Genomic DNA, 13679 nt, shown 5'->3' on the forward strand with positions numbered 1-13679 from the left:
TAGGCACCATTTCAATATTTTTAGCACAGCTACATCACATTAGCTATTCCAGTCACGCTTGGTCTGTGACCTTATGCGTTACAAGCAGAGCCTGGTTAGACGAGAACACACACTTCAAACCCAAACCATCCTCTGAGAGATCGCAGTTCAGCAATGACAGCAACAGTGGGTAGGCATTAATATCCAAGAGAGAGCCCAGTTACTGACATCACTGTTGCACAGCAGGAATCCACTCACATAATTCTTAGCCCCAGTGCAGTATGGGAAACCTCAACTCACTCTCAGCAGTGACCCCCCTACTCTCCCGCTCTCTAACCCTTTGAATTGAAAAATATTACTAGTAGTGGTTCTAGAACAAGGCTTAGAATTATTAAAAAGCATTCCAAAATAAAAAAACTACTTTTCCAAGGGTTAATGGAAGCGCTTAAATTTTTGCAACTGATGTGATCACCCTATTCCTGTTTCAACAAAAAAAAAAAAAGAAGTTGCCAGAGATTCCGTTTGGTAAATATAATTCCCAGATTTATTAGCGGGATAATGGTGTTTGGTGCGGGCCTTTCTGGAGAAACAAACACTGCAAGCCTTACAAAACAGAATAAAGCACCCTGGAGCCAGGAGTGCCTTCCAACATTCTCAGCCTCCTGCCAACACGTCTCACACAATAACTGCATGTAAAAATAAATCTCATTATTTCACATTCAACAATGGAGTCCGACACTCATCACAGTCTAAAAGGAAGGGGTGCATTTAACTGACAACAGCACTGCACGCATATGCCCAAACATACTTACTGCTGTTGGCAGTTAAAAGGAGCGTACGCACATATGTGGGTAATATATTCCCTAATGATGCCACAGTGGATGTGCATATGCTCTATGATGTCAGTTACGTTATTGTTCTGAACTGGGGGAACGCACAGTTCCGAGTAAAGATGTAAATACATCTGGCTGAAGGCAGGAGGTAAGCAGGGAGGTGTGAGAGGGTTTATCAGCAGGGACACAGCTCTCGGGAGGCGTGTTTTCTGGGAGTGGTCGTGCTAATTGACGGCCGCAGCAGGCGCCGTTCGTTGGAAGTGCTGGACTCACGCCTCATTTGCCTGTGTGTGCACGCGCATGTGTGTATGTGTGAGTGTGTGCGTGTGTGCGCGTGTGTATGTGTGTGTGCGTGTGTGTGTGTGTGCGTGTGTGTGTGTATGTGTGAGTGTGTGCGCGTGTGTGTGTGTGTGTGCGCGTGTGTGTGTGTGTGTGCGTGTGTGTGTGTGTGTGTGCGTGTGTGTGCATATGTGTGTACGTGTGCAGGAATTTGCATGCTGGCCTCTGATATTCGCAATTTAAACAAAACTGCCTATGCAAAACACTGCCGCACGGCCGACAGCGCCCTCACAGAGAGGATTACAGCAGAGAGAGAACAGGGGGGGAGAGAGAGAGAGAGGGAGAGGGAAATGAGCCGTGTGTGATCTCGGCCGACGCAAGCGGAGCGCCACGCTCGCTAAACCTCAAAGGCGACGGCGGAAAAAACAACCGCAGGGACGGAGAGGGAGAGATGGGGAGGGAGAGCTGCTCTGCTGGCTAACGCTAACGGAGACAACGCTCGGAAATTAAAACAGGGGAAACTGAGGGAGGATTAAACCTAAAGGAAAACTGAGGGGGAGTTCAAACGTAAGGAAAACGTAAGGAAACAGCCGTCTAATCTCGGAGCGTGCAGGCCTTGTGAGTCTAATCTCAGAGCGAGCAGGGCTCGTGAGTCTAATCTCAGAGCGAGCAGGCTTTGTGAGTCTAATTTCAGAGCGAGCAGGGCTCGTGAGTCTAATCTCAGAGCGAGCAGACCTCGTGAGTCTAATCTTAGAGCGAGCAGGGCTCGTGAGTCTAATCTCAGAGCGAGCAGGGCTCGTGAGTCTAATCTCAGAGCGAGCAGGGCTCGTGAGTCTAATCTCAGAGCGAGCAGGGCTGGTGAGTCTAATCTCAGAGCGAGCAGGGCTCGTGAGTCTAATCTCGGAGCGAGCAGGGCTGGTGAGTCTAATCTCGGAGCGAGCAGGACTCGTGACATGATGGAGCACGCAGAGAAGAGCCGCAGGGGGATGACTCCATTTAAGCACACCGTCATCTGATGTTTCTCTTGCTTTCTGTCTCTTCGTCCTTGCAATTAGCATTCATTACATTACACATTACATGTTTTTACATTACATTATTTGGCTGATGCTGATGAGAAATAACTAATACATACCAAATAGTGTGCTTGGTGAGTGGATCTTATAAGGGCATTATGCTGGTGGCACGACAGTCAAATACGTTATTATCTATTAATAGGCAGAGGCGGAAAATCCAGGTCCAGAAAGTAAAAGTCCACCCCAGTATTTTGTTTCAATCATTTGGATAATTCAGATCATGGACGGAAGAAACACATGGCAGGACTTGAGACCCCCAGACTCTCCACCTCCATAAATAGGACGGTAGCACCACAGTGAAATATAATATTTGTTTATCCATAGGAATTAAAGCTCCAATCAATACAGGATTCCACAGCACACAGAACCTTCCTTTGAAGACCGGAAACAGGGCACAATAACGAGGTCCAAAGTAGAGCAGCACATTCCGCTGAAAAAGGCACCTTTAGCCGCTAATCAAAAATACATTTCTTTACACGCAATGTGGATTAGCAAAGAAAGATGAAAGACCAAATATTTACCAAAGAGGAAATGCAAAGCCTTTGATGTGCTCAAAACGAAGATAGATCCACGAAAGGATCTCGGATCTCAGCATCATTAATGCTTTTGATATCTGCAGTGCCGCAACCGCGCAGAATATCACAGAACTGAAAGTCTGCTCGTTTTCAGTTCCCTGTCACTTATTAATGAAGCAGTGCCCTAAAAAGGGAACAGTTGGCCAAGGACAGTTTCTTTTCAGTGGTCAGTGGTAGTACTGGTACCCCATCTGGTCAGTAAAAAATGCAAGAGTATTTCATGTGGGTACAGTGCCACAGTGAAGTGATATTTCACAGTCCTGAGTTTAAACCTGGAGCCATGGTTGCTTGGTATTTTTTTTTTGCATATAGCGCCTTAATCCAAAGCGCTGTACAATTGATGCCTCCCATTCACCCAGTGATACACGCACCCGCACACTAACGGCGATGGCTGCAAGGCCCCAACCAGCTCGTCGGGAGCATTCGGGAGTTCGGTGTCTTGCTCAGGGACACTTCAACTCACACAGGGTGGGATCGAACCGGCAACCCTCTTGAGCCTGAGCCAATGTCGCCCCCCCCATGAAGCAGGATTACAGAGTTAGCTGGATAACTGCACAGAGTAAACCCTGGAGCTGTCCCACAACTGGAACGCGGACTGGAGTAACACATCTCCGGGTTTTACTCGTAACTCAGTAACCCTGCTTTGTGGGTTTTACTCAGCACAGTTACCTGGCTAACTCAGTAACCCTGCTTTGCAATGCTGGCCCCTGAGTCCACAGCTAAAGTACTCTGTATTCTGAAGCCCAAAGAGAAGGCACCAGATGGGTTCTGCGCCTCAGGGAATGTGCTGCAGCATTGTCTGGTCACCCACTTGCTTGGATGTTGTTGAGCCTCTCCAGTGTTTGTCTGAATGTTACTGCCCTTCTGGACATAAGCTCAAAGGTCTGAGCTGCACGTAGACTTATGTCCATTGCAATGTGTTCTGAGGGCAGCAGTAGATGTGATTGGTTCTATCAGGTGCCCAATCAAGCAAACGAGGCAGTGGCAGTAGGAAGCGTAAGCCTGATCTCCCATTAAGACCTACGCTACGTTTGGGCAATGACGCGTTTTTCCCTTCTGCTACATAAAATACATCACTGAAATTAAAAGTCATTAAAAACAAGAGAAGTAATTAGGGGTGCCTTTCCCCAAACCCCCTAGACTGAAAAATATCACGTCGTATTCTATATTTGTTTAAAAAAGTGAATGAAACAATGAGTAAACAAAAGGAACAGGTAAGCCTTGAACCCAGGTCTCCTGCAACAGAGACCATTATGCTAACCTTTTTTTTTTTTAAAGTTTTTTTTGCACATGCTCTTAACGCAGGGGGCTTATATGAGCTATGACATCACACCATCCACACACCCCGTGTCAGGTCACCGGGCCAGGGGTGGAAACGACAGGGGCTGACAGGCCTTTTTCGTGTTTCCTAATTTACACCCGCCACTGAACAAAATTTCACCAGAAATGCCGCTGACTGTTCCCTCAACGGCGTATCCATTTCCAGGTCACAGGATCAAAGGTCACTAATGGCTCCTTTCAGGGTCTCTGATTTCCAGTGTCCAGCTCGGCCACCTGTGCAAAACTGTTCTCCTCAGTGTCCCCGGGACCCGGGTCAAGGGTCGAGGGTCAAACGCCAGGGTCACATGGGTTCCTCGTTAAGTTTGCAATCGGAAATGTGATATTGTTTGTGCTCTACCTCCTGCCAAGCAGCGATAAATCACTTTCATTCTGCCTGTGGCGTTCATACATCTTCACTGCATTCTGCACTTTCTACAGACGCACTGGGACACCAGCACCGAGAGAGACAGCAGGAAATACTCTTACTCCAGCACGCTGACACACCGCGATGTTTGCACACACAGTGCAGTCCATAAGTATTTGGACAGTGGTACACAATTCATCTTCTTTTGGCTCTGCACTCCAGCATGATCGGAGTTGGAATTTGATGATGTCATGTCATTGAAATGAGGCAATGAATAATGACGTTAAAATGCAGACTGTCACCTTTAATTTGAGGGTAGTTATAGCCATATCAGTTAATCCGTGTAGGAATTACATCCCTTGACAGTTGGGTTCTCTGCTGTTTATATAAGGTTTATTCAATCACCTCCTTAGTGCAGGTACAGTATAAGTATTTCAGCATCGAGTTTGGCTTTTGATTGCCTTCGGAATCCGTTATTGGCATTTGTCAACCTGAGGCCCATAGTTGTGCCAATGAAAGTCAAGGAAGCCATTATGATGCTGCCATTTAACCTCATGGTTTCATTTCACATCCAATGCGCTGGAGCACAGAGCCAAACGAAGAGAAATCGTGCCACTGTCCAAATACTTACGGACTGCACTGCAGATTCTAGGCCGGGCTCACTGCTAATGCCTCTCTCGCGGGGACAGGTGAGGCTCACCTGTGTGGCTCGGTCGGAGTCGCGGATGATGCGCCTCCTCTCGTCCTCCCACTGCGCCCGGGCCTCCTGCTGCTGCCTCTCTGCCTCCTGCCTCTGCAGCCGCACCTCCTCCTGAGCAGCATACACACCGGCCTGCAGCTCCACCAACGCCTGCAAGGAGGCGCACGGGCATCGTCACACATACACACACACACACACACACACACACACACACACATATCGGCCTGCAGCTCCACCAACGCCTGCAAGGAGGTGCACGGACATCATCACACATACACACACACACACACACACACACACACACACACACACACACACCAGCCTGCAGCTCCACCAATGCCTGCAAGGAGGTGCACGGGTGCAGACATTATCACACACATATACACGGAGACATAACATCAAATACACTCACACGGACACAACAAAAAATACAACACGCACACACAGACAGCATCAAATACACGCACGCACAGACACAGTATCAAAAACAACACACACCCACAGACAGCATCAAACACACACACACACAAACGTAGTATCAAATACAACACATGCACGCAGACATCAAATACAACACAAATGCTTGTGTGCACGCAGACATGTCATCAAATACAACACACACACAACATTAAAGACAACACATATGCTGACATATTAAATATAACATCCATGGCATCAAATAAAACACATACAGGGCAATTACAACACACACACAACATTAAATATAACACACACAGCTTTAAAGACAACACACATGCAGACATATGAAATATAACATACAGGGCATCAAATACAACACACCGGCATCAAACACAACACACTCCTTTAGAGATTCAAATTCAACACACTTTCTTTCTGAACGTCGTGCTTTTACTTGTAATAGTTTATTGCAATGACTTTTAACAAAATGTGAGGATGTGGAAACTGAAACCTGCTCTTAGATCCACAAACTGATGTGTGAGAATGAATTAAATAAATCATTACACAAATAAACACACTTCCTGAAGACCCCGGGAGTGACAGGAGGCTGTGGTTGCCAGGGGCAACTTAAGGGGAAGAGAGTAAAGGTAGTCAGGTGACGGTGGGGGGTGTTGGGGTACAAGGGCACGCCGACAGGTGAGTTTTTTGGTGGGGCACAACAAAGAAACAGAAATCCAGACTGCAAGTTAAACATCTTTACTTGCCAAACTCTTTCACTGATTTAGAGTTCAGGTCTCTCTTAGAAACAGCTGTCAGAGAATGTCACCAAGATTAAAAACAAATCAAAAAAATCAACAGATCAACTCCCGCTTTCGCTTTCCTCTGTTGGATTTTCAGAGATGACAGGGAGCTCTCCCTCTCTCTCTCTCTCTCTCTCTCTATCTCTCTCTCTCGCGGAGCTGCTACGCGTCTTCGCCAGTGAACCCGCGAGCAGAGATGAAAAGCGGAGACCGTGGCTTTGAAATTCTCTCCCAGTCAGAAGGAACGTTCTACTTAAAACCGGCTCCCAGATAATGAAAGAAGGGCAGGGCTTCGACAGAGGCAGACTGTTTATCGTGTGCGTAAACTTTAGAGAAACAGTCTCTGCAGGGACACGTTTACTGCGTGGGAGTTCGGGAGAGAACGACTACAGGAACCGCACAATGACAGAAGAGACTTACTGTGTCTGTAACAGAACCTCATAAAGGCACCAAACAGCATTACGGCTACATCGCTTTCTGTTAGTAATAATTATTTCATGATACGGACTTACATTCGGCCTTTGGCCTGAAGCACTTCTCTCACGTTCAGCTCCTATTTAGCTATTCTTAACATCTTCCCGATAACATTCAGAGCCTTTAGCAGGAACTGAACCAATTGCAGCTCCATTCCCAGTTCTGGTTGTGCATACTTATATAAACGGTGTCATTTCCCTCTTGGCTGTAGGTTAGAGGTACGCCAGTCTATGGCAGGTTCAGAACTGCACATTGCAGTCATCACAGAAAGTGTGCCGGGTTACAATTTCATGATAAGAAAACCACCTCTTACACTGAAACTGTGTGACTCCTCATAGATAGTGATAAGGACACAACATAAAGTAGCATCATGCAAAACACTGTCCTGTTCGTGGGAAGTGCTCAGATCGTGGAGCCGTACACAAATGCCATGACAGGCTTCCAGCCGGCCAATCACACACAAGTCAGCGCAACTGTCTGGGGCAGCGTGGCTAACTGTGACTATGAGGCGGGACTTAAGGAAGACCTATCGAGCAAAGGCCTTTTTGACTGTAGTTCAGGCCTTGTTTACATGATTGTGCGTGTGTGAAAGAGTGTGCGTGTGTGCTCTTATGTTTTTACAGGAATGTGGCTTACACAAAAGTGTATTCACATTTTAATCAGAATGTTAAACCTTACCTGAGACGACCTGGCGAGTTTCTGGCTGCACTCCTTCTCAACCTGCTTTACCTTAGCATTGCTCTGAGAGAGAGAGAGAGAGAGAGAGAGGGGAAAGAGAGAGAGAAGAGAGAGAGAGAGGAGAAGGAGAGAGGAAAGAGGGAGAGAGGAGAAAGAGAGAGATAGAGAGAGGAAAGAGGGAGAGAAAGGGGAAAGAGAGAGAGAGATAAGAGAGAGGGGAAAGAGTGAGAGACGAAAGAGAGAGGGGAAGGAGAGAGAGAAGAGAGAGGAAAGAGGGAGAGAGGAGAGAGAGAGAGAGATAGAGAGAGAGAGGGGAAAGAAAGAGAGAGAGAGGGGAAAGAGAGAGAAAGAGAGAGAGAGCGAGAGAGCGAGAGGGAGGAAAGAGAGAGAGGGGAAGAGAGAGACAGCATTAAGCACTTGCTGATGCCCGTGCCAAAGCCCCGTCCGCATGCCTGTCGCTGGAGTCACAGGCGTGTCACAAACGCCCCATGCAGGGGGCTGCGCTTGATTGGCTGCCAACTCGTCATCACTCACAGGAACACGGAGAACCCCAGGCTCTGCCGGCAGCTGCCAGAGTGTGAGAGTGTGTGTGGGGTAAATGCATGTGTGTGTGTGTGTGTGTGTTTGTGTGTGTGAGTGTGTGTGTGTGTGTGTGTGTGTGTGTGTGTGTGTGTGTGTGTGCGTGCGTGTGTGCTGCTGTGTGTGTGTGACTGCGTGCGTTGTGTGTGAATAGCGGTTTAGAAAATTTTTTCTTTTTAAATTAAATATCAAGTATAATATAATCTCAAGGTAAACTGCTAGCCAAACTGCCTTTGTGGAGAAAAAGTGTGCCTAGGACAAATTGCGATTGAATGCAGTCTTTAGGGAACAAACGTGCATGGCCACTAACTATACTGTCGCAGTAGGCATTCAGCACTACACTATAGCACCAGAAACGCCCCGTTACCAGCAGCAAGGTTCTCCACTCACCGCTCTAATGCTGATGTAACAATCACGACTGGTAATTCAAAGCAGTGGAGTTCTAGAACACTGACTTATATATAATACATACAATAAATAAATATACATAATAATAACATATATTGTTTTTAAACATTCCAAAAACCGACTCCTCGAAGGCTTGAGAAGCAGAACGGCTGGAAGGAACTGGAGTATCTTGCCCTCGAACAGATATGAAGGACATCTTTTCATCTGTCAGATAAAACAAAAAATGTCCAGTCTTGTTGCCATAGAAACCATTCCTTTTCACCCCGTCTTCATTAGTGTGATTTTTCTGGATCACGGGTGCTTACAAACACATATTTCAACATTCATTACACAGTAATAACTCTGCTTCATTCACACACTAACAGCAGGCCTGTGGATTGGCTGCCTTTTAATCTTTTGAAGAGCAGGTTTTTTGGAATAGCTTTTTCTCAAAATTCTAAGTCAGTGTCCTAGATCTCCATTGCTTTCAGTGACCAGATGTGATTAGGGCAGGTCAATATAGCCATCACGGTATAAAGTGCAGTAACTATCTCCGGCATGCGGTGTTAGATTTCTTTCGGTCTTTTTTTAATTTAATCGTACCTGGTGCAGTAGCACACCTCCAATTTTCTGAACCAAAGTGAAACGCTTCCGGGGGAAAAAAACGTCACTCGTAAGTTTTCAACGTTGATATGACAGCAGCAGGACTATGCTGTTTCCATGTGGTAGATAAAAACATGACGAGAAGGATAAAGAGCGAAAACGTAAGCAATGTGTTTTTCAAAACGAATCGGTAAGTTAACCAACATCGAATAGATACAAGTTTCTCCCCCGGAAGCATTACACTGAGGTTTGGAGATGTGTGACCGTATCAAGTATGATTAAAGACAAAAAGAAGGAATGAAACCTACTGCCACCTGCCAGTGATAGCTCTCATTGCGCTAACAGAACTATTCAATGGACCGCGATAGCTGCATTGCCCAGCCCTAGTAGTGAATGTTACATCAGCATTAGAATGTTATTAGAATTAGGCTGAATAATTGTGAAAATGAGCAAATCCATTGCAATAAAATACAGGGGAGGACTTTACTGTCTGAAGCTGGATTTTCCTCTGACAAGGACACACAGTCCAGACTCCAAAGACACACACAGCTGTCCTCTCCATACAGAAAGTGAGGTTGGGCCCAGCTCAAATCTGATTGGCCAGGCAGGTCACGCCTCCCTGGTTCGGCCACTAAGAGTTGACTGGGAGTTTCCTTTGATGTTCTTTTCTTTTCTCTGTTCCATACAATCCATGACCAAAAATAATGTGATTTAGTGCATCTCTGAAAGGCAGAAATTAATAAGTGAACTCAAGCAGTGAAGTGGAAAAACAACAGCCTTCTGGCAAATTATTATTCTGCCACTCTACTCTCCTATAACACAGTAACACAAGCACTCAACACAGCCTGGCACTCTACTCCCCTATAACACAGTAACACAAGCACTCAACACAGCCTGGCACTCTACTCTCCTATAACACATTAACACAGGCACTCAACACAGCCTGGTACTCTACTCTCCTATAACACAGGCACTCAACACAGCCTGGTACTCTACTCCCCTATAACACATTAACACAGGCACTCAACACAGCCTGGTACTCTACTCCCCTATAACACAGGCACTCAACACAGCCTGGCACTCCACTCCCATATGACACAGGCACTCAACACAGCCTGGCACTCTACTCCCCTATAACACATTAACACAGGCACTCAACACAGCCTGGCACTCTACTCCCCTATAACACAGGCACTCAACACAGCCTGGCACTCTACTCTCCTATAACACATTAACACAGGCACTCACCACAGCCTGGCACTCTACTCTCCTATAACACAGGCACTCAACACAGCCTGGTACTCTACTCCCCTATAACACAGGCACTCAACACAGCCTGGCACTCTACTCCCCTATAACACAGGCACTCAACACAGCCTGGCACTCTACTCCCCTATAACACAGGCACTCACCACAGCCTGGCACTCTACTCTCCTATAACACATTAACACAGGCACTCAACACAGCCTGGCACTCTACTCCCCTATAACACAGGCAAGCAGAAGCAACTTTATTTCATTTTCGGGTGAACCGCCCCTTTACCCGAATGAGCCATCCGGCAGTTCCAGACTGCTTTATTACCTGGAATTACGCGATAGCGCACGGCGCTAATGAGACGACACAGCGAGGGGCCAGAGAACACACTCAGTTTGAGAGATTGGGTTCCCACCTTCATGCTGTTCCAGGTGATTAGCATAGCAGCCAGCGTGTCTGCTGAACCGGTGCCATCGCTAGCACAAGACGCAGTTTGTTTTTACTTTCTCACATCGAGTGATGTAGCATTCCGGCGCTACGGAAACCACCACTGGAATGCTGCACGTGACGCATAATGTCCTCTCACCACAAGTATTTATGTAAATCTAACAATGCTAAATATTTCCCGACATGTACTGAAGCGGCAGAACGTCGACCCAAGAAACATTTCATCCGGGCAAACCTAACCGCAAACGAAATACCCATCTACATAACTTCATCAATATTTATCACGGCACGTCGGGAATGCCAACGATTTATGGAAATTAGCCAGCCGTATAAGTTACACACTTCAGAAGTAACTGATATTGTACGTTTGTTGCGAGAGCCTTCACTGCAGACACACATCCCTGCAATCCTTGGTATTTCATCATTTCTAGCGGTCTTGGACGCAACCTGCCCACTTGCACTGCGGTAAGGCAGATTGTATCGCTGTGATTGGTGGGAGCGGCAGCAGGTCGCGCTGTGATTGGTGTTTGGAGCGATAAATCCGTTAATTATTTGCATTTCCACATCCATCCATCCATCCATTATCTGAACCCGCTTATCCTGATCAGGGTCGCAGGGGGGCTGGAGCCTATCCCAGCATACATTGGGCGAAAGGCAGGAATACACCCTGGACAGGTCGCCAGTCTATCACAGGGCACACACACCATTCACTCACACACTCATACCTACGGGCAATTTAGACTCTCCAATCAGCCTAACGTGCATGTCTTTGGACTGTGGGAGGAAACCGGAGTACCCGGAGGAAACCCACACAGACACGGGGAGAACATGCAAACTCCGCACAGAGAGGCCCTGGCCGACGGGGATTCGAACCCAGGACCTCCTTGCTGTGAGGCGGCAGTGCTACCCACTGCACCATCCGTGCCGCCTGCATTTCCACATCAGAAATTAAATGTAAATGCACTGGGGAAAAAAGAACGAGTGAGTTCTTGGTCATTGTTGTTAACTGACAGAGCTCTTTTCTTGTATGGCATTATAGAGCATGACTCGCTAATTCCCGTTTCTGCTTTCCAATCACAGTCTCTGGGCAGGCCAGGCCAGGCCAGGCCAAACCAATCCGATCCGATCCGATCCAATCCAGCCCAAACGCTACTCCAGCACTCAGGCCTGCCAAAGCCCCAAGCCACGTTCACACCGTGGTCACTGGGAAATGAACACCCTGAGAAACCTGGTTAACACTGTCACAAGCCTTCATCCAAGCTTTCAAAGGCCAGACTGGGACATTACACAAGAAGACATTATAGATCTCTATGAAAAATGCAGTATTATGATTCACAATAACAAACAATATCATGTGGCGGCTTGTTTCAAGGCTTGGCTGTGTAAGGATATGTATTCTGATATTCTGATGCAGAGGCACTCAAAAACCACAAATTATGAAAACCATAAAATACACAATATTGACTTCACTATAAAACACACCCATTGGCTACAGATCTGTGCTCCCATTGGCTACAGGTCTGTTTTCCCATTGGCTACAGGGGTGTACTCACACAAACATCTGTACTCACTCACATTGCAGTTTGACTCAATGAAACTTTATTATCCCAAACTTGGGAGGCTGGGTGCGCGACGTTCCCTGTCCCACCTTCTCCAGGGCCAGCTGCTTATCGGCGGCGTGGGTCCTCTCCAGGTCCTGTTTGAGACGCTCCATCTCCGCACGGAGCCGGCCCAGCGTGGCCTCCTGCTCCTGGGCCGCCCTCTGGCGCTCCTCCTCCCGCAGCACGCCCAGCTCCATCAGCTGCTGCTTCCGCTGGGCGTGGGCCTGGAGCAGGTCCTCCCGCAGGCTGTGCACCTGGGCCTCCAGCTGCGTGATGCTCTGCGGAGGGAGGGGGAGCACACGGCGGAATTAGCATTACCACATCAGAGAGGCAGGCAGTAGGTTCTGTTGTTGATCTGTTGTCATTTCCAATGCGACACAATGGAGCGCGTCAGTAATGACGTCTTTTTGGAGGCCAACCCGACAGTTTCTTCCTCCCTTGATAGATTACCCAACAACCCCCACCCCCCCCCCCCCCGCCATTGGGATTTTGTTTCGATATAGCAACTTACTTTTTTAAAGCACATAACAGCTTTGAAATTCAAGGTTACAATATTAACAGAGATAATTTAACTTGCAGAACAAAACCATTGAGTCTCCTAAGAGAAGCAGAAGGCGGGGTTTGCACTTTTTTAAGAGTATTTCATAGGTTCCTATACACCAGACAGTGCTTAGAAAAGTATTTGAATCCAAAACAAATATGTACTTGACCCAGGTGTGGGCATTAGAAGTGGAGACATTATTACTGCCACTGTGATATCAGCAATTTCGGCAAGAGCTGCAAAAGCAGTCATTATTCTGGCTTCCGTGAGGAATACTACAGACTGAATTGCGGGCCCTGCATACTGACCTGCCAAAGTTCTGTTTCCCATACACTGAAGCTGAAATGCTCCAGTTTGATGTATCTTATGAATATTTATGAGAGGGCACAAACCAAGGACAAGACCATGGCAATGGGGGTTCTGTTTTTGGGCACAGCATTAATGAATATTCATAAACTACAAAACCGGGAACTCCTACTCCAAGCCACAACCTGCAAGAACAGTGGCTCCTCAACCGTCAGAGCCCACTGTGGTCTGAATGGGAACATACAATCTCTGCAACCCACACCTGTTAAAAAGCCCAACATATATTCAAATAATGAATCACAATGTTTAATTGAACTGACATGAACCCTAATCAAAGCAGAATAATATACAGGGCTATTTTTGTCACATGCATCTTGGGACCCACCAGAACCACAGTTCGAGAGCCATGGTCCTTCAATATAGGGGGATACGGAGAGAACAGACAGAACACAAGAGTTGGCCATCT

At 47.0% G+C, this 13679-nt stretch overlaps 1 protein-coding gene across 3 annotated transcripts in view; it reads right to left on the bottom strand.

Annotated features, from left to right (window-relative positions):
* cep112 (centrosomal protein 112) overlaps positions 1 to 13679 on the bottom strand; it is an 84487-nt gene that overhangs the window by 13324 nt on the left and 57484 nt on the right. For all 3 annotated transcript variants that reach the window (XM_061224189.1, XM_061224187.1, XM_061224188.1), the window contains 3 exons: positions 12414 to 12644; positions 7496 to 7558; positions 5124 to 5273 (listed from right to left, as the gene is read on the bottom strand). In XM_061224189.1, the coding sequence (XP_061080173.1) occupies positions 5124 to 5273; positions 7496 to 7558; positions 12414 to 12644 (444 nt within the window). The remainder of the gene's footprint in view (positions 1 to 5123; positions 5274 to 7495; positions 7559 to 12413; positions 12645 to 13679) is intronic.

Source organism: Conger conger, chromosome 16 (genome assembly GCF_963514075.1).
Source record: "Conger conger chromosome 16, fConCon1.1, whole genome shotgun sequence".
Classification (NCBI taxonomy): domain Eukaryota; kingdom Metazoa; phylum Chordata; class Actinopteri; order Anguilliformes; family Congridae; genus Conger; species Conger conger.